The following is a 25,557-nucleotide window of genomic DNA, read 5'->3' on the forward strand; positions in this document are numbered from 1 at the left end:
TGGGCTGCCGATACTTTTACGAATATTTCACTATGCCAATCGAAGATGGTTATCCGCGGGCCTATCTGGAGTGTTGATTCTGCGGATTTTGACCGCTACGAGGAACTGCAATTGTTATTACTTATACTGAGTGTTATCATGCCTTCTTATCGCCATGAGAGCTGCTGTAAAACTCTCAATTCCCAACGGATTGATAAGTCCGCCAGGAGTCCATATAAAACCTGGTGCGTCCGTGCGGATGGCATTGTGAAAGTGAAAGCCAAATATAGACGCCATGAAGTGCCTGTTCAGCGTGACCTTGCTGTTGGCCCTCGGGCTGCAGCAGATCGATGCCCACGGCATGATGCTGTCCCCGCCCAGTCGCTCCTCCCGCTGGCGCTACGACGGATCCGCGCCGCAGAACTGGAACGACAACGAGCTCTTCTGCGGCGGCTTGTATGTGAGTGAAGGATCTGAAAGGTTTTACGAGACTTGGGAAAGGATTAAGCAAAGAATTTGGAATACATTTTGAAGATTTAGTAGAACACTATGGGTTCAATGGGCTATGACTAACATACTTATCTTTTCCTTTGAATCCGCAGACCCAGTCCAACAACGGCGGTCGATGCGGTTTGTGCGGCGACAACTTCTTGGATGACCAGCCCCGCGCCAACGAGATCGGGGGCAGCATCGGTGGAGCCGGCGTGGTGACCAGGAGCTATGTGGCCGGCAATGCCATCACCGTGGGCGTGAAGATCACCACCAACCACCTGGGCTACTTCGAGTTCCACCTGTGCAACCTGGATGCCTTCGGCGGCGAGTCGGAGGAGTGCTTCGACCAGAACCGCCTGCGCTTCCCCGACGGCAGTGAGAGACTGGAAATTGGCCAGCAGAGCGGTGAATTCGATGTGACCTGCCTGCTGCCGGAGGGCCTGACCTGCAACCACTGCGTCCTCCGATGGACCTACGTGGGCGGTGAGTTTTGGAAAGGACTTGCCCGGAATTAAGGATGGGAAAAATTAACCGAGTATCATTTATGTTGCAGCCAACAACTGGGGCATCTGCGATGACTCCGGCAACGGATCCCTGGGCTGTGGCCCCCAGGAGACCTTCAAGAACTGCGCCGACGTGAGCATCAACTGGGGTCGCAACCTGGTCAAGGAGCTGGTCAGCGGTGGCCTGCCCGTGGCTCCCATCGAGGTGGTCTAAGAATCTACCCAAAATACGACAAACTGTCATTTGAGACTGAAAGTGCTACAAGCCAAAAAGTCAGCCAAAGTTAAATAAATGCCTGAACATGATTAAACATTGTTCCATGGGGTTAGTGGTGGCGTTTTATCATCTTAAATTATATAATTTAGCTTTTTTAAGTTAATTTTCGGAATGCTTAAATTATATTTCTTTCTTGACCGAATGTGTCTTACATAAATTCCAGCAGGTTGTCCTCCTTTTTATACACACTTAATAATTAATTATCCATGACGCAAGAATTGTTGTGCCAATAAATCACATATGGCTAACCACAAAAGGGTTAAAAGAAAAAAAGAACACACAAAAGAATTATAAATTAATAAAGTACTCTCGAAAAAGAAAAATAATTATTTATAAATATATGCAACACACCTAAAAAAATATTTTAAACCAATTTATTGAAATTAATTCATTGTCAGGCTTGTAGCTGTTTAAAAAAGTTTACGTTTCGGATAATTTTTGACCAAGTTACACCAAAAAAGGTGAAAAAATTACGTATTTAGGCCTAAAAATTGTTTATTACGGGCGAAACAAAAAAAGTATTGGTCGAAATATGGAATGTAATACCTTGTTAAACTTGGCACTTACATCTTAAAAGTGAATTTTTGATCAATTTTAGCAAAAAAAAAGATTATGCTACCCCTTGTAAAAAGTCAAAATTTTCAAAAATTTTTGCAAATTTTGTAGTTTCTTGAATTGACCAAAAAGTGACTGAAATCAATTGTCTAGTTTGTTAGCTGTCCAAAACAGTGCGTCTTTTACAGAAAGATGGTCAGCAAAAAACATCAAATTTTCGCCAAAAAACGTCATTATCTAACCAAAATTAATCCGAATTTTGGGCGAAACCAAAAAAGTAATGGTCCAATTATTGAATGTCATACCTTGTTGAACTCGTAAAAAAAATTCCAATCAGTTGGCATTCACAAGAAAGAAAATTTATTTTTGACCAATTTTAGCAAAAATTGACGATGCTACCCCTTGCAGAAAAGTCAAAATTTGGAATTTTTTTTAGTTTTTTGAATCAGCCAGAAAGTTACAGAGATCAATTGTCTAGCTTGTAAGCTGTTCAAAACAGTGCGTCTTTTACGTTTCGGACCATTTTTGACCAAGTATCACCAAGAAAGGTGAAAGAAAATATAGATTTTTGGCCAAAAACAAAGGTCTTATTTTTTTACTCAAACATGCCATACCTTGTCGAACGCAATTAATATTTGGCTTATGTTGAGAATTTTTTTTAAGTATACGCTCGTGTTCTATTGAATTTTGTAAAAGAAAACTTGCGGTTTTCGCGCATCGCCTTGCCTATATAAGGCATTAAATTCCGAGCCCACAAAGTTGTGCAGTGATTTCAGCTGGATCAACATGTGGATTAACTTCATAAGGAAGCTTCGCTCTAAAAAGAGTGGACCCATCGATACGTCAAAGAAAGTTTTTCCCGAAGCCGATGACTTTCTGAGGCTGGCCAGGTTTTACTTTCACTCCATGGGTGTGGATCCCTACGAGTCGGAGCAGAAAACGGGCATCGGATTTCGACTGTATCTGGTGTTCCACTTGGTCAACATGTTTTTCATTTGGATCTCAATGATGGTGTTCGTGACGAGCTCCATGGGTCCCAGGGCAGATTTCCTCCACATCTCCATGGTCGTGGGCTACATCACCTTCGGCAATGTTGGTGTCCTAAAGATAATCGTTGTGCAGTTGGAAAGGCGCAAGCTGAACCGCCTGGTGCGGCACATGAAGTCGTTGTTTCCACCGCCAGTTGCCGAGGAGCAGGAGAAGTATGATGTGGGACACTATATGAATTACTGCACCCGGATCTCGAGGAGCTTCGCGTTTCTGCTGACCACCATGGTTGTTATCAACAGTTGTTCCGCCGTCACACAATACGGAATCCAAAGATTTTGGCTCCACTCGGCGGATGTCGAACTGGCTTTGCCCTATGTGTCTCTCGCTCCTTGGAACTGGCGCGAAAGCTGGAAATTCTGGCCGACCTACATGCTACAGTCCATAGCAGCCTACACCTGCACTTGTGGCTACATATCCGCAGATCTGATGATGTTCGCCGTGGTCATCCAGGTCATCATGCATTTCGATAGACTGGCCAGGGCTCTCAGGGAATTCCGGGTTCGGGACAATCGCGATGCTGGCAGATCTGACGAGGATTTGAAGGACTTAAGATCCCTGATCGCCTACCACAACCAAGTACTGGAGTAAGTATATAAGGGAATTTCGATTAGAGACAGTACCATAATATCCTTCAGACTCACTGACCTTATGAACAATGTCTTTGGAGTGGCCCTGCTCCTGAACTTCGTCAACTCCTCGCTGCTCGTTTGCAATGTGGGGTTTCAGCTGACCGTTGGTTTCAGTTTGCCGTACTTCGGAAGGCAGGTTTTGATCATACTCTCCGCTCTGGCGGAGATCTACCTCATCTGTTTCCTGAGCCAGATGCTGATCAATGCGGTTTGTTAAGTATTCCCCATACTGCTTTCGTAATGATTCTAACCGAAATGATATTTGCAGAGTAACAACGTCAGCTTTGCTGTCTACGAAATGAACTGGATGGAGTTTGATGCTTGATTCCGGAAAATGCTACTCTTTATAGCTATGCGGGGCCAGAAGCCCGTCTGTCTAAGTGCCACTGTGTTTCTGGACATATCCATGGAGACCATGAGCGCTGTAAGTTTCCGCGTCTTTTGTGTTGTAAAGGTTGCTTACCTTAAGATTTGCAGTTCATACAAGTGTCTTACAAGTTCTTCTGCGCCATTCGAATGATGTATCAGTAGAGGGAGCTCAGAGGAGCTGACATAAAACCTACTTAAAGAAAAAGGGCTAAGTCGACAGTTTAGTTCGGAAGATAAATGAAAAATCTAGTAAAACAAACAAATAATGGTCAATAGCCTAGCTGAAGAAGGTTAAATTTGGATTAAATTGTAAAAATAAATAAAACATGAATTAAACCATAGAAACTTAAAAATAAGTGAAATTTTTATAAAAACACATCATTTATGATTATGGGCACCCTAATTAAAGCTTATGTGAAAAGGGTTCCCGTGCGCACTGTAATGTTAATGTTAAGCTTTGAGTTAACAGCGACCGTTACTTTGCGCCGCCCTGGCTGAGCTGCGTTGCGGCCCTGGTAAACCGCCGCCAGGGCTGGGCGCACCAAAACAGCTGACGCCGCGCTTGTAATCCTCCCCAAAACAAAGAGCAAAAAAAAACTCGAAAAGCTTGTTTCGCCTTTACACACATCCACAACCACTTTCCAGCGTCTTGGCCGCGTCATGAAAATAATACTCGCCGCCTGTTCGGTGGGCGGTTTGGGTGGCTGCCTGCTTGGGGGCTGGTGACGTCGACGCCGACGTCGGCGGCGCTGGCAGTTGTTGTTGCTGCCGCTGGATGAGCTCATACGAAAGTGAAAAGAAACAAGTTTAGCTTTTTGGAATACGGACGACACGAAACGACGACTGCGAATTGCAGCTTCAGTTTCATTTGAACGCCAAACGCCAGCGACGCCGGACAGAGAGCGAGCGAGGGAAAGGCCGCCAGAGAGCCGCGAAAAAAAAAACAAACAACAAAAAACAAGAAACGAAAACCGAAAAAGTGTGTGACAAACCGTGTGTGTGCGCGTGTGTGTGTATGTGTGCCCCTGTGCGTGTTAGAATCGTACTAGCTGCGGCATTAGTGTTGGTAGCGCTGCTAGTGGAAGCGCCTTTCTTTTTGCCACTAATTGGTACCAAAAAACACAGAGAAGAAGAGATTTAAAGAGCGTGTTACGTGGCCGTCTTTTATTCCAGCTCAGCTGAGCCACCAAGCACGCTTCCAATCAGAATCTAATTAACAGTTTTACTCGGATATTTCCAGGCTAACAGCGAAAAAAACACAAAATTCTAGTGCGAAAAAAGCGAGAGAGGGGTTAAAACTCTTCAGCGGCTAAAACAAAATCAATAATTGGCCCTGCGTCCGGCCCTGTGTGTGTGTGAGAGTGTTGAGTGGGGGCGAGTGTGCGTGTGTTTGTGAGAGCGACAATTGGAGCAATGCCTGCTGATTGATAGCAAAAAAAAGGGAAAAAAATACAAAAAAGGGTTAACAAATAAATAAGAGGCACCACTCGAGTGAAGAACTAATAAGAGTTAATTCAGTGCAATAATCGAGCGATCTAGAGGCCATGCAGCCCGCAACGCCCAGCACCCCCATTAACAGTGCCCCCTTGGCGAGCAGCGCGTCGTCGGCCACCCCCGTGGCCGCCGCCCCTGCCAGCAGCCAGGGCCAGGGGGCCAGCAGCCAGGGCCAGGGGGCCAGCAGCCAGGGCCAGGGGGCCAGCAGCACCCCCATACGCATAAACAGTGCCAAGCAGGCGGGCGGTGGGGGCGACACGTTGACGCAACCCTCCACGCCGCACTCCCACTCGATGCCCGGCACCCCGCAGCAGCCACAGCAGTCCAGCAGTGTGCCCACCGGCGGCCACCTCCTGCAGCTGCAGCCGCCCCTGCCCTCCGCAGCCGGGGCGGCCGGGGCTGGGGGTGCTGTCACCCCCTCGGGCCTGTCCATGGGCGCATCGAACCAATCGCTGGGCGTCAGTGTGGGCGCCGCCAGCAGCGTCAGTGGCATCAGCATCACGCCGCCGAACAGCGCGGGATTGCGTCAGTCGACAGGTGAGCTTGACCCCCTTTTCACCCGCCCCTCTCTCTCTCTCTCTCTGTGTTGTTCCCCTCTCTCTCTCTCTCTCTCTGTCTCCCCCACCTCCATTCAATGTCACTTACATTCAGTGTTCTCTCTCACTCCCACACACTATCAACGGTTCGATCAGTCGCAATCGATTCTACTGCAATATCGATTATCGCAAAAGCACGCACACACTCACACAACTGCGGTCAAACAAATAGCACAAAAGAAGCCATTCATAAGTTGGAGGAAATCGAGTACATTGCTGATTAGCCATGCGAAATGAATATTAACCCCAGGTTAATCTAATCTAAAATACTTGACTTACAAATAGATCATCATCAATTGTCATGATTTTTTTTAGGTGCAGAAAAAGGTGTTTAATCTATTTTTGTCCCCTATCTTATCTCAACATCCATAGACCATATCAATGGTAATAAAAGCCATTGGCTCAATTCAGATATTATAAATTCATTTCAGCAAGGAAACATAAAAATAAAGTCTATAAAACCATAAAAAACCATTAAACAACCGAGGTAGGAACCCCACAGATAAGACACTTCGATGGCATTCCGCTTTTGACCGCATTTGTAAACACAAAGGCTCTGATTGACTTTGTCTAGCTTTCCGTTCTCCGGTTTTCATTTCCGTATGCTGTGTGCTTTGCCTGCTTTGGTTTGCTGCTCACATTTCAAAATTCCAGCTCATTCATCAGTCGCCTGCCGGCTAATCCGCAGCCCGTACCCCCACACCCCATCCGTAATGCCACTCCATCCGATCCCGGGGGCCACCTTATCGCTTAACACTCGGCTTTGTTCGTCACTTAGCGCGCTTCCGCTCTGCGGGCCCATTCATCCATGTGAGATTCGGGCGCTGGTGTTAATTGATTTACATGCCAGTTGTCCGCCTCTACTCAGCCTGGTCGGTGGCTTTCGGTTGCTAGGCTACTGGTTGTTCCGGATACTTTCGGGGGCCCATTGTGGCGCTGGTGACTGTCAACTCGGCTAACCGGCGCTTGCCATTGGCACCTGTGCGGAAACCCACGGTGAAGGCCTGTCGCTTGTTGTGTGCTTACAGCCGGCTCCATGGCAATGGACGATGTTCATCTGCCGGTTCCTATCAATTAGCAGCGCAATTGAGCTCTTTGTCCAGCACTAACCCGCATTCCTGGGTTTTTATAGTCCTAATAAACGCATTATAAATCATTCTGTTCAAGCAAATTGAGTCACTACTTTGTAGGCTTTCGGTTCGAGTTGCTTATCCGGAGTAGTTTCCTTATCCATCTACCCAGATGACATCACATCCTGCTAGCCTTTACAAACTTTTCTAAAATTGGGTTATAATTAAAACATTTTCTCATTGCCGCCTCTTTTATTTTTGGCTTTCGCTTATAGATCACAAAAGACCATATGCGACGTTCCTCTGTCAGTCTATGCAAAGTTTTTTAATTGATTTTACTTGCTCAGAGATGAGATCATATTGCTGCTAATTTACTAAAGCTGGTCTATTCAACTTAGTTTCCTACGAGATTCTGTAAAGAGAAAATTAAAAGTAACTAGGGAAACCTCCAAAATGATGGAAACTTGGATTAGGAGATCCTATCCCTTTTATAGACTCCCGAATAAGCACTTCCATACCCTTTACTTAATTTAAAAAAGTTTTTCACTGTCTGTAAACTTAGAAAGGTCATTTGTTTTTAAGAAAACATATGCTTGGGTTTCTGATTCCATTTTTTATGCGCTTTATCGATTAGCTTTTGACGTGGTTAAGCGCTCAGTTGGGGTTAGGATAGCTGGGGGTTACCAGGTAACCAACGTTTTTTGCACACGCACGATTTGCTTCGATGTGATTGTGGTTTGTTGCTGTTGCCTTTTGTTTGCTTTGTGGTGTGCAACCGTCATTAAAATTTTATTCGCATGCTGTATTACTTTATAGCCCAGATATATATCCATCACTAAACACTATCTCACCACTTATATGAGCAGGTGTTAATTAGGGTGGACTTTGATGCCAGTTGAAGGTTAAGATTTTAACTATGAATTTGAAGCTAGCCGTTGCGAAATAGACTTCTTAAGGAAGTACTTTTAATTTTATAATTTTGCATGGGTTCCCCAACTATTGCACACCCACAAGGTCCACCCTGCTGCACCCTATATCTTGTATATAAGCAATTAGCTGACACAAGCACTCACACTCCCCCTCGCTTTCCATCCGAATGCGACTTTATAATTACCATTGTAGTCGCCTCGTCTTCTGCTGTTTATTTTTGAGGCCCCGGGCGGCAGGAACAGTGGGTGCGAATAAACATTACTCGCATGGCAAACTATGCGAAAACTGCATGTCATAAATGCTCGGAAAAGCCCCTCGCACCTGCTAAATAGGTAAGCACCCACCCGCCGCCCCCTTTCAAGTGTCCTCCTTTCGGTATCGGTGGCACGCGGAAATGTTTAGAGGTGCGAAAAGGGAAATTGCGTACAAAATAAATACGAGAAAAATCGATGCATGACTGCATTCTCCATGATGTCTTCGTTTCTGGGCTAGTCAGAGATTAAGTGTAGAATGTGGGGTGTAGAATTGGTTCTGATTCAACAACTGTTAGGATGTACTTGTTTTTAAAAATATTTTGAAAATATGATTCAAATATTCCTTGGAAAGTCTAGGTTTATAAAATGTATTTGACTTCTTATATGGCTTTATCATTTGTATACAACTTGTTTAAAACTTTTTACCACCATTTTTGCCAGCCTTTTGATTTGAGGCAACCCTTGTGAAGGACGAAAAGGGTGGTTGGTGGGTCAGTTTCCCCAACCCTTCATTCTTCGCGTTCTATTTTTGTTTTCGCTGAAAACTGTTTCCATCTCCAAAAGGTCAAAAGTGAGAGAGAGAAATGCAGCTTACACAAAGAAAAGGGTTATGCTATTCTTTTCATAAAAATATATTTTAAAAGCTAAGTGGTAAGATTAGTTCATACCATTTGTTATGGATATCTGAGCCACTTTGGCACTATATTTTAGCTGGTGGTGCAATCCTTTTTTCCCTGTTTACTAGAGGGATTCAGCAGACTAATTCTATTTGCATCTGCATTTGCATACCGAACGAGTCACTTGATTACGAGCGTTCCGCTCGGAAAGTGTGTGCAGGTGTGTCCGTGTATCGATGAATATTTTATAGCATGCTTTTGGGCCAATTACCGTCCGATAAATAAAACATTGGGCAGAAGGGTAGAAGTTGAGTGTTTTCCGGTGTCCGCCGCGCCCTCCCATTGATCCCGACACTTCTTGAGTGGAGTTTCTAGTTGAAGTCTCTATAGTGGCCATAAATATGGTGACCCGACCCCACAGCCCGACATAAAGTGTTTCTCCAGTGACCCCCACACACTCGAATAGAAAGCCAACTAAATCGTAATTGGATTACGTAAAAAAGAAGCAGAAACACATATTTTGTGTGGCGGGGTCAGAGCGGTTTGGGGGTCATTTAGAGCGGCGCCATTTCAGTGGCCAAACATGACGTCAGTTTTGGCCAGGCCCAGCGGGCAGCTCGAAATTGCACTTTCCGCGCTGCAATGTCTTGCATCAGCTGGCATCCTTCGGCCGGGAATTTAGTGAGCTGCCTCACGCAAAAGGGGCGAGTGGCCGGAGGCCTGGCCCGTAATTTTCTCCCCAACGACAGGGCACTGAAAAAAAGGCATACCCAGTATCTATATGAAAAGCTCTTTAAAACCTTAGTTTAGGCAATACTTTCCATTCAAGATAAGATAAAATAAAATGTAAATATTTAATAAAAATGAATATATTCTAGTTTTTTATTTGTTTAAGCAACAGTTCAGTTAATTAAGTTTTCAAAAAATATTAAGAAAATGGCTTTATAACAAATATTTAATAATAAATCTATAAGAACCATTTGTTGCCTCTCTTTAAAGTACAAATATAATGATGTAAGGAACACTACTCATAAGTATCTCAAAGATACATGATATCATTTCTCGATGTGCAGGCCCAATACGTGGGCAGCGACTTGGGTGCTGAACTCTGAACTATTCGAAACTGAGGAGGCGTGCTCTAATTGCATAAATTGATTGCCTGCGAGGCGTTGGCGCTTTACTTAAAATCAATCAGGGCACTGTATTGTCTCGGCCATCCCATCGCCATCGCTATCCTATCCGCATCTGCATCGCCATCGCAGCAGCAATCTTAATTACCACCAGCCGGGCAGGCGCCTCCTTGGCGCTCCTCCTGGTCCCTGGGTTCCTCGATAGCGACTCAGCTGCGTGCTGAGCTCCCATGTTCGATAGCAGACAATTGATGAGCGGCCATAATTAAGGCCGTAATGGTGATGGATGTGCCGGGAGGCGTTTCCTGCGGGGCTTCCCTGCGCCTGATTGGATCAAGTGGCTTAAGACTTAGTCCTGTCAAGGATTTCGCACTCGAAACTGTGTTAAACTGAACTTTGGGGGAGCGTAATCGATACTCAAGAGCTTTATTGTTTCACAGAAATTTTTTCATTGGGATATTGAGAACTTAAGTTTCTTAATTTTTGGAAAAATCAAATGAAACTCTCACTCTTTGATTTTACAGAAATATAGCTTTTTTATAAATATAATTTGTGTTTAATGTTTTGATGATGTTTTCGATTCAACATTAATTTTTCGCTGTGTAGTTGGCTGTTTTCGTCCCAGATTAAGTATGTCTTTCTGCGTGTTTGGTGTGACTATCCCTAAGTTTTCCTTCTTTTGTTATGTCGTGGTTAAAACTTTATCTGTACAATTTAGTCGTTGTCTCTGTGTAGTGTGTGTGTTCCCAAAACTGTCTGTACCAGTGACCTAAGAACTAAGACCATAATCCTATAATAAAATATATATACCAATATATGCTCGCTTTCTCTTTCTCCCCCTATATATGTGTGTGTGCTGCAATCTGCTGCTCAGTATTCGATTTCAAATTCAAACGGCGACCTTCGCTAAAAGTGCTCATGACCAAACTTCCGTCCACGGACAGTTTGAGCAACAGTCCGGCGCCATCATCGCCAGGTGAAGTTAAAAAAAATAACTCAAAATTTCAGCACAGTTGAACGAACGTAGAGCATCACTTATCATTTCCAGCGGTCATTCATTGTCAGTTAAACAGTAGACTTCTAAGTTGTAAAATGACCAAAAATATCATCAATCTTTCAGTACAATTTTATTTTTTAAATATGTATTGAGTTCTTTTTCATAAACCATCACAAACAGCCCTTTTTTATGAGTTATGATCCTCACATTTATAAATACTTTGAGGGTAAAGTTGCTTTGATCTTTTCTATCATTCATTGATCATTCAATTTTGATTTTCTTTCACTCAATCAAATTCAATACGCATGCTAGTGATTATTTCCAGCGCCTGATCCGCACACAAAACACAAAAATTATAGATCCCCACTTCCGATCCATTATTGGGTTATACAACATCCGCAGCACTTCAGCATCCATCAAAGCAAATAAATAATTGATTTTGACTCGGCGCGATCCTAAAACGATCATTACTTACCGAATTTGAGGCTTGATACTTTGGTTTTTGCTATGTACCGAAACACAATCAGCACGTTCGTAATGCTCGCGGCTATCACCTGATGCCGCATACCGAATGGAACCTGGCTAAAGTCGCATTCGTATGCATTTCCCATATGGCATGGCCCCACCCACGAAGCCCCCTGCCAGCCCAGCCATGCGTTCCAATTTTGGCGTGACGCATTTGGCCTTTTATTTTGGTTTAGAGCTTTTGTTGCGCTTTTTTGCCATTGTTTTTGGCGCATTATTATCAAACGGTTTTGCGATTGTTCGGCACGAGAGTATTATTAATAATACTTAAAGTGCCCTGCCACTAAACTTTCGGCCTGGATAAATGCTGGCCATGGCAATCATATCTTATCATCGCAGCCATGACATTTATGAGAGTTTTACAGCCTGCAAGTTTTGCACTTTGATAAGAGCTAATTGGGCTGTATATACAGGGAAACACTAATCGGTTTGCTAATCATAAAACAGTCAAGGATTTCCCGCCAGAAGGGGTTTTAGAGAAATCGATTGATGACTCAACTGGTGCCGGATTTATTGGACCCTCGGGGCCTCGTATATGACAAATCACCACCCGCAGACGGCATAGCACTTTCCTTTATCTATGGTGCTCCGCATGGTTGATAAGGTTTACATGTTCTGATTTTAGTGATGAGTAATATTCGAAAAGTAGATACCAACTCTGCACACCTGGCTTTTTTTTTGGATCCTCTTTTCAGGGCCCACATAATATCAACAGGTGTGATATGGGGCTGAAAGGGTATTGAGTGTTGTACGCAAGAGGTTTATCTGAGTGTCATAATAATGATATATTTCGCAGGTGTCTCTTTGGACTTTGCATTATTCATTTGTTGTCAATAGAACGCTGTCAAATCATAAAGTCACGGAAAATAAATGGCTAACTTTAGTCTTCGTAACTATTATTTTATTATTTTTGGAAACTTTTTCTGACAAGTTTTTGGAATTTAAATAGGCAATTTTTTATACATAAATTTACAAAGCTGAAAAAATACAATTTTAAAAGAGATATTTAAAATACTTTATAGATCCCTATTTTTATATTAAAGGTTTTTTTAAGTTATAATATCTTAGGAATAAATTATCTTTTCTGTTCGATTGCTGAATCTTCGCATTGGGATAGGTTAGGATGATGTTATCGCTGGAAAACACACAGATTCCACTGTAATTTCCACTTTCAAACATCTTTGGGTGAGATCATATATCAGTTGGACTTGCTAATAACCCCCATGGATACCGCCGGCAGAGGTTTGCCGCTCTCTCGTTGGAATATTTGCTTTCGAGAGAGCGCAGTCGGCGTTGATATCGTTATCTGGGCAGAAAAAGCACACCGAGTATCTATATATCTACGCACGAGTACGGAAAGCGAACTTTCTGCCTCCGCTGGCAGAGATGATCCTCTCATTTTGGATGAGTATTTTGGCTTGGCAAACGTTTTCTACACATCCTGTTTTTTTTGTCAAAAATATATGACGAAAGCCAGATACTTGTAGTAGTAGTTGGGCCTCTGCCGCGGCGCTGCCCTAGTGCTTTTGTCATTTGCCGCTGGTGCTTTGTTGTGTTTTTGTGCTTTGTGCGCGCGTTTCGGGGCAGACTCAATGTATCTCAATCAGTCGGCGAGCGGCCAGCGGACGAGCGGCAGGCAGAAAATTACCAAAAAAAATAAAAATAAAATAGAAGAAAAAATATAAATAAATAAATACAATAAGCCAAGCGGAGGTCGGCGTCTCTGAATCGGTGCTCGCATCACGCATACGCCATGTAGTGCCGTCCTGCAAACCGTGAATGAGCGAAACACAACAAAATATGCAAAATAGATAGAGAGACAAGTATTGGAAACGCAGTTCGAAGCGGTGTCCTCTGGTCATGAATCTCCTACAAAGCAAGTGACGCCTATTAAATCCATAATTAATACTTCGAGTTTTTTTTTGTGTGGGGTCTGTGAATATTAAGAGAGGCCTTTATTTTTAGCCGAGCAATAAAAATAATTAATAAGAATGCGAAAGACACGAGGGCAGCGGCCGTTGAACGATGCTTAAAGTGCAAGTGCGAGATACTTGACAATGCCAGTCGGGCGGTACGAGAGATCTCGAGTTCTAGAGATCTCAAGACCCCAGAGACCCAGAGAATCTTTCGCGCGATGAGCTAGTACTGTGCGTTCGTACTCTGGCCCGTGTATCTTTCGCAATAAAATAAAACATATTTGTAAAATAAATACACCGCTGACCCTCCGAGCTGCGCACCTTGAGAATCATTGTTTTAGTTCTCTATTATCTCTTTGCGGTTCTCCCTCATTTTGTTGTGTTTTGGTTTGGTCTCGTTTTATTCGGATCGTAAATAGGCGGTGGAAAAGTTTCCAAAAACAAAAAGATATCCCACTATTTCAGGGCTAGATCGATTAGATACCTGTCGGAACTCAAATCATCATGTTTCCCATAGACATCATACACACACAGCTCCCATGATAACAGAACTATGATCTTTCGTGTTGCAGGAATCGCCAATTGGGCCTCAGACAATCGGGATGGAAACCTGGCAGATAAGGCAAGTAAACCCAAACTTTAACTTTGAGTTGTTGAGCCGCATACGAAATCTGGGTTATTTATGGGGAGGGCAGCAGCGATAAGAGTTGCTACGGTGCGTTCCGTTCCGTTGTCTAATTTAGTTATAATCGATGTGTGCCGACTGTGTGATAAATGGTAATAAACATAGGGTCTGCGTTCCGGAACACGCCACGTGTCACATTCTGGCATAAAAGTGACAAATTTTTCACTTTTATCCGGCAGCTAAGCAAATTATAAATGCTAATTAGATTAACAATGCGTTTCGGATTTCGCTTTAGAAATTAAAAGCTTACCGGGCAATTGTTGCCGAGCATTTGACGTAAGCGCAGGCAAAAATTAACCGAAAAGACAACGAAATTATTACGAAATAGAGCAATGTATTTTAAGTACTTAAATATGTTTCGCTGCTGCAGTGGGAGAAAGGTTTAGTAATGGCATTATTATTAAATTTATATTAATTAATTACATTGTTTTTATATTTCGACCATAGTCAGCTGCTGATGCCGCCAAACTTAACAGGAAAGAGTCCTACAAGGCCCAGAGGAAGAACTACAGGCGGGAGAAGAAGCGAGTGGCCAGCGAGCTGATGAATTCCCTACAAGATCCGGCGGTTATAGTGCTGGCAGACTGGCTGAAGGTGAGTTTAACTAGTACCCAATAAATGATAAAGAATTTAATAATTAATATTCTTTTGAATGTTTTTAGGTTCGAGGAACCCTCAAGTCCTGGACAAAGCTTTGGTGTGTGCTCAAGCCCGGGTTACTGCTTATATACAAGAGCCAAAAGACCAAGAGCAGCCACTGGGTGGGCACGGTGATGCTCACCTCCTGCCAGGTCATCGAGCGGCCCAGCAAAAAGGATGGCTTCTGCTTCAAGCTCTTCCATCCCCTGGAGCAGTCCATTTGGGCGCCCCGAGGACCCGACAAGGAAACCATTGGTAATTTAAAACCTCATTTCTTTCACAATCACAAAATAACATATTTAAGCTTGAAAAGGTTAAAATCCAGCTGATGGAAATGATTTTCCTAATACTGAATCTGAACTTTATAATGTTAACAAGCTGTAGTATTTTTCGTATATTACAAGTTATCTATTAATATTATAGAATATATAATTAACTTAAGGTACATTTAAATGTGGTTTTCAACACTTCATAATACCCGAACTTTATAAGGAATACTTCTGAAGTCGTAGTGTTTTTCCTGCACTAAAAGTTTTTCAATATTATAAGGATGCCATACCTCAATTACTAATTGAACTCTTTTTCAAGGTGCCGTTGTCCAGCCGTTGCCAACCGCTTACCTGATCTTCAGAGCTCCCAGCCAGGCGGCGGGCAAATGCTGGATGGACGCCCTGGAGCTGTCCCTGCGCTGTTCGGCCCTCCTGCTGCGCTCCAATAGCAGCACGGGAGCGGCACCCTCCTCCAGCTACGTGGGCGAACCGCTGCCCGTCTCCCATGAGACGCAGTGGTCGGAGGCGGACTACGAGAAGCACTTCAACGATCACGGTAAGTGGGCGCAGTTCCTGGCACTGCCATCGGGCGAGGCGGACACCTCGCGCTCCGACACCAGCCTGTCCGTTTCACGCGCAGCCACTCCACTGCTGCAGCAGCTCTACAGCAGCGCCGTTAGCAACTGGGAGCGCACCAAGCGCCTGCCGCGCTTTGGCCACCAGTCGGAGCAGCGGAAGACCTCGTACAGCGATGCCTCCAGTGCGGAGCAGGGCATGGGCCTGGGATTGGGCATGGTCCAGCGAAAGCGGCGCCACCTGAGCCCCATGAGCAAGTCCATGTCGCTGGGAGCCACCCTGTGCAACAGCAGCTCCAGCGAGGATGACGACGATGGGGACTTTAAACGCAGCCAGACGGGCTTGCGGCCCCTCAGCGCTCCGCCAGATTGTCTAGTGATGCCGCGATTCCGTCTGAATGTCAAGGGTGAAAACGCCCCCTTTGCTGTCGTTTTAGTTGGTTGAACATCATCTAGGGGGAAGACTGCATTGAAAGAAGAATTTAATATTATTTTGAGATTTTAAAATGAAGCTTTTGAATATTTTTTTTTAAATGAAGATTTTAATGTAGTAGTTTTGAATGACATTTTTATGAGTCAATATATATTTCTAACTTATTAATCTTAAAAAAAAAACACAAAGATAAAGTGTTATTTGTTTTTTTTTCCAATAATTTTGCTTATCTTTGATTCAATTTTAAATGGAAAAATATTTCGACTGATCCTTACTGAAGATTATACTGTAGTATAGAAATTATTTTTTTGATTAATTTTGGGTTCTTACTTTGTAATTAAAAAAACACAAGCTACGGAAATACCCGAAAGTGTTATTTAAAAACATTTAGAAGTTCTTGATAAATAAATATTACGTCATCTCAAAATGCTTATAACATTCTCAAAGTCTGACTTAAAATATTCTTGTTTTCGCTTCTTTCAATTGGGTTTTCCCCTAAGCTAACTAGTCATCATCAGTAGCAGTCGATTTTCATGTTCAAAATTCGTGTTTTGTATGCTCACCGCCTGGCATTGGGAGCCAATATCCCACCGTTTTTCAAGAACAATTTGCTCGCATATGGTCAATCCTAGCGCTAGATATTCCTTACAGTATTCCGCTTTTGTGCCCAGACGAAAGGTTGATGTATTTCACCTGTATTTCGCCAAACTCAGGCTGCTAGAGAAATGTTTGTGTTAATATCACTGATTTAACAGTCCCATCTCATCGGTTTGGCTGTGTACTTTTAGATCTGGACGCAGACAGCCAGAATGAAGCACCCAATGCCGTCATGTCTGGCCCGGAGTCGGAATCAGAGTCGGATCCTGCAGAGCCGGCGCAGGAGGATGGCGTCGAGCAGCAGTGTGAGGAGACCACGTATGTGCCCTTCACCGAGGAGGAGTTTGGCGAGGTGAGCTGACCATATAATACCATTATTGACCCACTAAAGGTTTGCTTACTTGATTTCCAGCAAGGGGAGCAGGTAGAGGAGTTGGCAGAGGAGAACAAGAGCCTAATTTGGTGCATTGTCAAGCAGGTGCGACCGGGGATGGATCTGAGCAAGGTGGTGCTGCCCACGTTTATCCTGGAGCCGCGTTCATTCCTGGACAAGTTATCCGACTCGTATTACCACGCGGACTTGCTCTCCAAGTGAGTTTACCTATTCCTTTCACTTTTCTGTGCACTATATAAGTAATCCTCTTTCGATCCCAGGGCCGTGCAGGAGGATGATGCCTTCACGCGCATGAAACTAGTTGTGCAATGGTACCTGTCAAGCTTTTACAAGAAGCCCAAGGGCCTGAAGAAGCCCTACAATCCGATTCTGGGCGAGCGGTTCCGCTGCTACTGGCAGCATCCCAGCGGCAGCCGGACCTTCTACATTGCCGAGCAGGTCTCGCACCATCCGCCCGTGTCGGCCTTCTACGTGACAAACCGCGAGGACGGCTTTAGCATCTCCTGCTCCATCCTGGCGAAATCGAAGTTCTACGGCAACAGCACTTCGGCGGTGCTTGAGGGCGCCGCCACGATGACGTTGCTGCCGCGCGGTGAGTGCTATACGGCTACGTCGCCGTACGCCCACTGCAAGGGCATCCTGATGGGCACGCTCTCCATGGAGCTGGGAGGCAAGATAAACATCGAGTGTGAGAACACCGGTTACAGGACGGAGCTGGAATTCAAGCTGAAGCCGTTCCTCGGCGGTGCCGATGCCACCAATGTCGTTGTGGGCAAAATCAAGCTGGGCAAGGAGACGCTGGCCACCATCAGCGGTCACTGGGACAAGGAGTGCCGGGTGAAGGACTCCAAGACGGGCGAGGAGACGCTGCTGTTCAAGGTGGATGCCGAGACGCGATCGAAGCGGCTCACGCGACACCTGGTTCCGCTGGAGTCACAGGAGCCCAACGAGTCGCAACGCCTGTGGCAGAAGGTCTCCGAGGCGATTGCACGCGAAGATCAGGTGGCCGCCACCGAGGAGAAGACCGTGCTGGAGGAGCGCCAGCGGGCGGATGCCAAGGAGCGGGCTAGCACCGAATCCACCCACATGCCCGAGCTCTTCGAGGTTGACAGCTACGGACAGTGGCTGTACAAGTACGCCGACCTGCGGCCCTGGGACTCGCGCAACGATGTGCGTCAGTACGAGTGCCAGTTCAAGGTGCTCACCCAGACGCGACACAAGTCGGTGCCCATTGTTCACAGCGCCGAGATGATCCATCCCCTGCGCAGCTCCATCGAGACGATATCTCGAACCCAAAGACAATCGCCGGCCGGACAGGGCATGCAGACGGGCGGCTCCTCTGCGCCCAAGGCCAAGAACAAGAGCCTGGTGCTGGCGCCGCGCGACACCAACTCGGACTCCAGCCAGTCGCCGCAAGGAGCGGTCAAGCGCAGCTCCTCCAGCGCAGTTAAGCAGTGAGTACAACCTTCAGCTCAGTTTCTCTTGGGAGTAAGCTTATTCATATTTGGCCTCATCATTTCAGACTCGCTTTGGCCGTAGACCAGGTGAACCGTGTGCTGGAGATGCACACTCGGCAGTTGAACGAGATCAGCCAGCGCCTGGAGCGCATGCAGTATGCGCCCCCGCCGAGCAGCATGGGCGCGCATTCGCATCACTTGCTGGGCGGCGGCGTCTCACAGTCTACGGTGATCAAGTCGCTGGTCTACGCCTTGATCGGGCTAACCGTCAGCCTGATCCTGCGATGGCTGTTCAAGTAGAGTGGCGGCGGAGTCGTTGTTGGTGTCATTTCGTTTAGGATTAAGAAAAGTTTTGGTCAACCTATAGATAACAAGATATATATATATATATATATATATGCATACACCCTAGAGTACAGACAACGCATATGCTTTACTGAAATGTACATTTGGTCCTACTCAAATGCCTTTGCACGCTGCCAGAGATTTAACCCCGACCGAGGCGCGTGGCCAGAACATCCGTTGTGAGAAAGTCTAATCACGAACTAGGATTAAGTGTTTGTCGTTTGTAAGTCCCAGCGGTTCAGGTCTCTCCCGCAGACAACGTCCATGTGCAAGTCCTTTCCCCGTTTGTCCCTGGAACCGTTTACTCAAGCTAGACCCTCTGGGTAGGTTAGGATGTCGGATATATATATACAAATATACACAATCGTACGAGTAGATGCACCAGATTTCGTAAAAATTCCAATTTAACCGAAGCCACTACTTAGCTAGTTCGCTTTTCCGTTTCCTGCTATAGACAGTTAATAATAAACGACACGATTTGGGGGTGATTAATGAACGAACAATGCTCGAGAGGCTCTCTGCCCTTTAAAGTCACCACTTACAGACAGTGCAACATACCTTAGAGATTTAATGCGAAAAGTGCTTATAGTAATTACTTTTAGTATCTCTTATACACGAACTGTTTTTCCTTCTCCCAATACCTGCATACCTTTAAAACTTAATAAATTCCCTTTTTCAAATCAATGCTAGAGTGTTTTCTTTGAAGGACTGTCCGTGGGTTTCATCTGGGCATGGCTGCTTCTCATTACCCACCTTTATTAAATAACCAACATTTATGTTTTGCATGTTTTATTGTTGTTTCAGCTCTTCGCTTCGCTTACATTTAGTTATATATATTTTTATATATACTATATATTCGCTACAACATTTACGATCGATCTCTGTCAATTCAATTATAGCTGATTTTACTTGTATTTCTCCTCGTCGATTCACTTAATTTAGGGACTCTTGTCTCTCCGTTTTCTAATTTTTTGTTCTAGAAGCAACCCGGTTTTCATTAAATGTATTATTGATTATTTATGCGATCGCCTTCGCTCCGCTTGTAGTCATGTGAGTAGAAGATGCTGCTAAGTATGCGCTAAGAGTACACTTATATAAATAGTTGCTTTTTTCGATTTCCGTTCGGTTCGGTTCGCTTCCGATGGCGCCGTATGCAAGTTTAGAGCGGGCGGGGATTACACACAGTATAGCAATAACTAGTTTTACTTTTAATTAATTTACTTTACTTTGCTGGCGGGCTTAACATTTAACACGACGAGAAAAGCTGAGAGAAGCCGATACTCGGAACTAATAGGTAGGTTCGCGGAAGGGGCCAGGGGCATGAATTACAACAGATGCTAGGGGGATAATTTTGGTGTGGATCGATTTGTTGTAGAAAGAAGGTTCGGTGCTAAAGAAATCTACTCAGCCATTCTGTACCATTTCGTTTTAAAAACGGTTGCGCAAATATTAAGTTTAATCATAAGAAATTAAAGAATACCGTCTGCTTCTCATAAAACAAGTTCCTTGTAAAGGAAATACTTATGTTGTATAAAAAGGTATTACTAAGTATGCATATCTCACAACATAACAGATATAAAAGGTGAGTGACCTGGGTCACGCCTAAATTAAATATAAACAAATGGTGTTACTTGCTCTTCAACGCTTTATCAGTACTAATGTTTAATTTACAGTTTCCAAATTGTTTTTTGCAAAGAAAGAAATTTAAATATATAAAATATAGACGGCTGAGAATAGCCCTAAGATAACTTTTATGCACCGACCCAAATCGACCCATCCTAGGATAGTATAGAGTTCAGGCTTAAACACCCTGTATCATATTATTCGTGGCTTAGGCGAATACGGCTAGCCTTAATTTACAATTGGACACGCATGTGGATCAGCTCTCTACGATATAGTTACATACAATTGCGCTCTGCACAGCAGGTAAATAACACTTTCGAGTATATATTCAAATATAGTATTCATGTAATCGTATTCGTATGCCGTATATGCGATCTATAAGTGTATGTGCTATGTGGCATGCATATTGCACTATTCCTCAATGGCTGCTTGACTGGCTGGCTGGCTGCGGACCTGGATCGCGTCGCGATCTGGCTCTGGAGTGGGTCTAGCAGGTGTGCACCCTCAGGTGGTTCTGCAGCGTGCTCTTTTGCCGGAACTGTTTGGGGCAGTAGGAACAGTTGTAGGGCTTTTCGCCGGTGTGGATCTTCATGTGATTGTTGAGCGTGGCCACCTGCCGGAAGTTGACCTCGCAGATCTTGCACTTGTACGGCTTCTCGCCGGTGTGCGTCTTGATGTGATTGACCAGAGTGCTTTGCTGCGAGAAGAACCGCTGGCACACGCTGCAGCCAAACGGTCGGTCCGGATTATCGCCCTTCAGCATGTTGATGTTGCCCACCACGGTCATGCGGCCCGGTGGCGACCCGCCCGCCTGGAAATGCTCCACCTTGGTGTTGGCCGCCGCCGTGGCCACCACCGAGCTGACCGTGGTGCTGCCATCGAGGAAATGCAGGAGCGGATGGTGGTCCAGCTGGATGATGTTCGGCGTGCTGCCGTGCAGGTTGTTCGGCAGCAGCCCAGTCGTCAGCTGCTGCGTCCCGGGCGCCAATGGAGCGGGCATTGAGTGATCCACTGCAGGTGAGGGGTTGATTGTTGGTCGGTTTGTCGAAATTGGCATGCGTACAAGATTTAAATAAAAGCTTCGTTAGGGAAGAGCGTTATTAATCAATGCACACAGTGATAACAGAAAGCGGCTCATTGGTAGGGCGAACACACAAGCGGCTCACCTGTGGCTGTGACGGCTCCTGCTCCGCCGCCTCCTGCTCCACCCCCGCCCCCGGGAGCGATCTGGTGCGTGTGCGTCTTGAGGTGGTTGGTGAGGGTGCTCTGCTGACGAAACTGCATGTGGCAGTAGGAACACGTGTACGGCTTGTCGCCCGTGTGGATCTTCTTGTGGTTGGCCAGCGTTGCCAGCTGGCTGAAGGACTTGTCGCACGTCTCGCACTTGTACGGCTTGGGATCGATGTGGGTCCGCTCGTGGTTGTGCAGCGTGCTCAGCTGCGGGAAGCGGCGCTTGCAGACGCTGCATTGGAACGGTTTCACCAGCTCCTCGGCCGCCGGCGAGCTGTAGCTGCCGGAGTACAAGGTCTTTGAGATTTGGACGCGCTGATGCTGCTGCTGGTAGGCCTGGTGCATCTGCGACTTCCTATGCTTGCCGCTGCCCGTCTGCGGCTGATAATTCAGCAGCGACGTTGGCGTGCTGGACTCCGCCGCTGTTACCCGCAAACGAAGCGAAAAGGAGACAGTTAAATCGTTAGCTCCGCGTAGCAGATGCGACCACAAACTCACCCTTGTGCGTCTTGATGTGATTGATCAAGGTGCTCTGCTGGCGAAAGTCCTTGGCGCAGATGTTGCAGGTGAACGGCTTCTCGCCGGTGTGGATCTTCACGTGGTTGGTCAGCGTCGAGATCTGGCGGAAGGCCTTGTCGCAGTGCTTGCACTTGTAGGGCCGCTCGTCCGTGTGGATCTTCATGTGGTTGCGTAACGTGGTCAGCTGCCGGAACTTGTTCTTGCACACGTGGCATTGTTTCTTCTTGCGCGGATCGTCCACCACCACCTCCTCCTCGCTGATGACGCTCTGCACCTCCTGTTTCATGGGCGAAATGGGCGTGTGAGTGCCTCCACCGCCGCCGCCACTATTCGCTGTGGTGGTGGAGATGTCCAGCAGATGGACCAGCGGGTGCTGTGGATGGAGCATGGCTTGGTGGGTGGGATGCTGGATGGCCTGCACGGCGGTCAGTTGGTGCAGGGCAAAGGGGCTCTGCTGCAGACTGGCCAGGGTGGTGGCCTGCTGCTGCCCGGCATTGGGTCCGGGCCCAGATCCACCATTGGCTCCACCTCCACCACCGCCACCTGCTCCTCCGCCGCCGCCGCCACCGCCATGCGAGGCTGGCAGCTGGTAGTGCTGATAGTTGGCCATGGCTGCCGTCGCGGCTGTCGCATGGTTCAGATGCATGGTATTCGAGATGTGGGTTGCTAGCGCGGGTCTACAGTCTGCCCATCGGCGTTATACAATGGCAGCCACCGACGACCCTCGGCCATTCCCCGCCCCCGTCTTGGTCGCCCCCGCTGCCGCTCCTTTTCGGCCCTCTCGATTTGTTATTTTAGCCGTCTGGTTGCACTTCTGTGTACTTCTGCTGGTGCTGCTTCTTCTTCGCCTCCTCTTCTTCCACTCCACACGCTGCCTACGCTTCCACGTAGCGCCTGGGTGTGCTCGAATGGGCGCCCAGTTTGTCGCGCACCGCCCGACGATCAGTTCGCACCGCTTTCGCTCGGTTTTGGGGCGCTTTCTCCGCCGTTTCTGCAGTTTTTCCAGGCCACGCTCTTTTTGTATCCGTATCCTTATCAAAACAAAAATGACTGGCGTGGTTTTCCAGGGCTGGGCGAACGGCCAGAGCTGCACCCCCGCCGCACATCGAGTAATCGGCTAACGGCCGACGAGGGATGGGGGCGCGAAAGGGCCTATCGCTGGGTGGGCCGATAACAACTATCGGCTATTTTGTGCAACCAGTGGTGGCATTATAACTATTTCACTTGGAATTAATTATTTTTTATTAAAAATTAAATTTAAAACAAGGGTTACAAATAAAATACGATTAGCTAATACAAACAACAGCCGATTTTTATTTCATCATTTTTAATTTAATTTATTTGTATGTTTTTTGATTTAAGCTAGCAACAAATAATTAAAATATGGAACTAGCTATTTTATAGCTTTTAGCGATAATTTTGATCCCTTCGTTTTTTTATCGATAGTTGTCAGCACTGGTTGCTCGGCGTGTTTTGCTTTTGCGTGAAAAGAAAACAAATAATCAAAACAACGGGGGGAATTCCTAGGATATTACAAAGTTTCAGATACTTTTACCTCCCGGGGTCCAGGACTATTGCGGCCATGAGTGACAGCGAGAAAAAGCAGGAGAAACCGACAAGGACGGATTCCAATTCCTCGTCCAGTGACGAAGAGGAGGGCAAAGGTTTGTTGTCTAACAACTATAGTTTTACTGTCACCTACTAACCAGATACGACTTCCAGACCACACAATGGATGTGATTCGGCGCTTCTTTGCAAACACTCTGAATCTGGGTGGCTCCACGGACGCAAAGGCAGACCTCAAAGTGGAGAAGGTGAGAGCAGCGCCTGATAATTCAATTATCATCTTAATTAAGCCCCATGTTATCTTATAACCAGGTAATACCGGACTTGTCTTTCGAGGGCTTTGCCGAGCATTGGCGGGAGCATGGCTTCAGGAAGATTGTGACCATGGTGGGAGCCGGCATATCCACATGTGGGTATATCTATTCATGCCTTCAGAACATCTACTTACGTACTTAACTTTCAACTTTAATAGCTGCTGGCATCCCCGACTTTCGGTCGCCGGGTTCCGGGCTGTACAGCAACCTAAAAAAGTACAAGCTGCCCCATCCCACGGCCATCTTCGATCTGGACTACTTCGAGAAGAACCCGGCTCCGTTCTTTGCCCTGGCCAAGGAACTGTACCCGGGCTCCTTTATTCCCACGCCGGCCCACTACTTTGTCCGTTTGCTGCACGACAAGGGTGTGCTGCAGCGCCACTACACCCAGAACATAGACACCTTGGACCGTCTGACGGGTTTGCCAGAGGACAAGATCATCGAGGCACACGGCAGCTTCCACACCAACCATTGCATAAAGTGCCGGCAGGAGTACGACATGGCCTGGATGAAGGCGGAGATCTTTGCCGATCGTCTGCCCAAGTGCAAGAAATGCAAGGGCGTTGTCAAGCCGGATATTGTCTTCTTTGGCGAAAACCTGCCGCAGAGGTTTTACACCAGTCCCGATGAGGATTTCCAGGACTGCGATCTCCTGATTATCATGGGCACATCGCTGGAAGTGCAGCCGTTTGCCTCTCTGGTCCAACGACCGGGACCACGTTGCCTGCGCCTGCTCATCAATCGAGATGCGGTGGGTCAGGCTAGCTTTGTGCCCTGGATGGATCCCCATGAGCGGTCGCTGCTTTTCAACAAGCCCAACAACACGAGGGATGTGGCCTACCTGGGCGAATGCGATGCGGGTGTCCTGGCTCTGGCGAAAGCTCTGGGATGGGAGGATGAGTTGCAGCAGCTGATAAGCAGTGAAAAGGAGAAGTTGAAAGCCGGCCAGAAAAGCGAGAGGGGTGAGGAGAAAAAGGAAAACACCGATTCGGACCCAGTTGAAAAGGCTTCCGGCAGTGAGGCCAAAAAGGACGCTTCGCTTTAGACCCTGAGATTAGTTAGTACGATTCGTAGTTAATTTGTAGTTAAAGTGTGCAATCTATTTACATGTACTAAGTGTATAAAACGGACAATGCCATGTGCAGGCATTGGCTGGCTAATACCGCGCGCTTCATTTCTCCTCCTCCGTTTCCGGCATTCAATTATTCAAGTGCCATTTGTGAGCCATTAGCGTGTCCCTTTTGGCCGGGCCACCATAAACCGCAAAAACTGATTGAGTTGCTCTGCCGTTTCCGGCGCACAAAAAGCTGAAACCGCCAACAAAGGTTAACTCCCGACATGTTTCTGTTTCGTTTTCTGCTCTGATCCGGGCTCGGCAACGGATTCGGAATGTGATTCTGGTGCTGCTGATACAGATTCCGATTCAGTTACAACTGCCACCAGCCAGCCCCTCGACAACGCTCAACCGCTGTTGTGGGCGTGGCATGTGGCATTCTAACTGCCTGTTTGTGTGGCTTACACCGATGTT

General features: G+C 46.3%; 5 protein-coding genes across 13 annotated transcripts; 4 read left to right on the forward strand and 1 right to left on the reverse strand.

Moving 5' to 3' along the window:
- Positions 1-251: 251 nt before the first annotated feature.
- LOC108031297 (uncharacterized) lies at positions 252-1,299 on the forward strand. The gene is made up of 3 exons (XM_017104541.2): positions 252-439; positions 582-954; positions 1,025-1,299. The coding sequence occupies exons 1-3, from the start codon at positions 275-277 to the stop codon at positions 1,186-1,188; spliced, it is 702 nt and encodes a 233-aa protein (XP_016960030.1). The 5' UTR covers positions 252-274; the 3' UTR covers positions 1,189-1,299.
- Positions 1,300-2,592: 1,293 nt separating this feature from the next.
- On the forward strand, positions 2,593-3,797 carry LOC122817796 (odorant receptor 67a-like). The gene is made up of 2 exons (XM_044091055.2): positions 2,593-3,440; positions 3,492-3,797. Exons 1-2 carry the CDS (start codon positions 2,593-2,595, stop codon positions 3,700-3,702), a joined length of 1,059 nt encoding a protein of 352 aa, XP_043946990.2. The 3' UTR covers positions 3,703-3,797.
- Positions 3,798-4,671: 874 nt separating this feature from the next.
- On the forward strand, positions 4,672-19,461 carry LOC108031618 (oxysterol-binding protein-related protein 8). Of its 8 annotated transcripts, none has more exons than XM_050888459.1 (11): positions 4,672-4,963; positions 5,095-5,885; positions 10,820-10,921; positions 13,956-14,009; positions 14,520-14,662; positions 14,731-14,962; positions 15,296-15,532; positions 16,773-16,933; positions 16,994-17,172; positions 17,236-18,429; positions 18,498-19,461. In XM_050888459.1, exons 2-11 carry the CDS (start codon positions 5,399-5,401, stop codon positions 18,730-18,732), a joined length of 3,024 nt encoding a protein of 1,007 aa, XP_050744416.1. In that variant the 5' UTR covers positions 4,672-4,963; positions 5,095-5,398; the 3' UTR covers positions 18,733-19,461. The 8 variants fall into 8 exon arrangements, with proteins under 8 accessions (XP_050744416.1, XP_050744417.1, XP_050744418.1 ...); XM_050888460.1 differs by having other exon boundaries at positions 4,672-4,916; XM_050888461.1 differs by having other exon boundaries at positions 4,672-4,867.
- An 88-nt stretch (positions 19,462-19,549) lies between these two features.
- LOC108031848 (gastrula zinc finger protein XlCGF26.1) lies at positions 19,550-23,260 on the reverse strand. Of its 2 annotated transcripts, none has more exons than XM_017105600.3 (3): positions 22,129-23,259; positions 21,567-22,052; positions 19,550-21,411 (listed from the first exon to the last, which is right to left on the reverse strand). In XM_017105600.3, the coding sequence occupies exons 1-3, from the start codon at positions 22,793-22,795 to the stop codon at positions 20,888-20,890; spliced, it is 1,677 nt and encodes a 558-aa protein (XP_016961089.3). In that variant the 5' UTR covers positions 22,796-23,259; the 3' UTR covers positions 19,550-20,887. The 2 variants fall into 2 exon arrangements, with proteins under 2 accessions (XP_016961089.3, XP_016961090.3); XM_017105601.3 differs by having other exon boundaries at positions 21,346-21,479; positions 22,129-23,260.
- Positions 23,261-23,596: 336 nt separating this feature from the next.
- On the forward strand, positions 23,597-25,189 carry LOC108032169 (NAD-dependent protein deacetylase Sirt2). Its single transcript, XM_017106023.3, has 4 exons — positions 23,597-23,813; positions 23,872-23,963; positions 24,028-24,124; positions 24,188-25,189. The coding sequence occupies exons 1-4, from the start codon at positions 23,732-23,734 to the stop codon at positions 25,072-25,074; spliced, it is 1,158 nt and encodes a 385-aa protein (XP_016961512.1). The 5' UTR covers positions 23,597-23,731; the 3' UTR covers positions 25,075-25,189.
- Positions 25,190-25,557: the final 368 nt, after the last annotated feature.

Source organism: Drosophila biarmipes, chromosome 3R (assembly GCF_025231255.1).
Source record: "Drosophila biarmipes strain raj3 chromosome 3R, RU_DBia_V1.1, whole genome shotgun sequence".
In the NCBI taxonomy this organism is placed as follows: domain Eukaryota; kingdom Metazoa; phylum Arthropoda; class Insecta; order Diptera; family Drosophilidae; genus Drosophila; species Drosophila biarmipes.

Excerpts from the sequence above, each read along its gene's own strand:
- LOC108031297 (XM_017104541.2), top strand. The coding sequence starts at position 275 with ATGAAGTGCCTGTTCAGCGTGACCTTGCTGTTGGCCCTCGGGCTGCAG. Across the intron at positions 440-581 it reads TCTTCTGCGGCGGCTTGTAT|ACCCAGTCCAACAACGGCGG; the intron begins GTGAGTGAAGGA and ends TTGAATCCGCAG. Across the intron at positions 955-1,024 it reads CCGATGGACCTACGTGGGCG|CCAACAACTGGGGCATCTGC; the intron begins GTGAGTTTTGGA and ends TTTATGTTGCAG.
- LOC122817796 (XM_044091055.2), top strand. The coding sequence starts at position 2,593 with ATGTGGATTAACTTCATAAGGAAGCTTCGCTCTAAAAAGAGTGGACCC. Across the intron at positions 3,441-3,491 it reads TACCACAACCAAGTACTGGA|ACTCACTGACCTTATGAACA; the intron begins GTAAGTATATAA and ends AATATCCTTCAG.
- LOC108031618 (XM_050888458.1), top strand. The coding sequence starts at position 5,399 with ATGCAGCCCGCAACGCCCAGCACCCCCATTAACAGTGCCCCCTTGGCG. Across the intron at positions 15,533-16,772 it reads GAAGCACTTCAACGATCACG|ATCTGGACGCAGACAGCCAG; the intron begins GTAAGTGGGCGC and ends GTGTACTTTTAG. Across the intron at positions 18,430-18,497 it reads TCCTCCAGCGCAGTTAAGCA|ACTCGCTTTGGCCGTAGACC; the intron begins GTGAGTACAACC and ends TCATCATTTCAG.
- LOC108031848 (XM_017105600.3), bottom strand. The coding sequence starts at position 22,795 with ATGCATCTGAACCATGCGACAGCCGCGACGGCAGCCATGGCCAACTAT. Across the intron at positions 22,053-22,128 it reads TCACATCAAGACGCACAAGG|CGGCGGAGTCCAGCACGCCA; the intron begins GTGAGTTTGTGG and ends TGCGGGTAACAG. Across the intron at positions 21,412-21,566 it reads AGGAGCCGTCACAGCCACAG|TGGATCACTCAATGCCCGCT; the intron begins GTGAGCCGCTTG and ends CCTCACCTGCAG.
- LOC108032169 (XM_017106023.3), top strand. The coding sequence starts at position 23,732 with ATGAGTGACAGCGAGAAAAAGCAGGAGAAACCGACAAGGACGGATTCC. Across the intron at positions 23,814-23,871 it reads TGACGAAGAGGAGGGCAAAG|ACCACACAATGGATGTGATT; the intron begins GTTTGTTGTCTA and ends TACGACTTCCAG. Across the intron at positions 24,125-24,187 it reads GGGAGCCGGCATATCCACAT|CTGCTGGCATCCCCGACTTT; the intron begins GTGGGTATATCT and ends CAACTTTAATAG.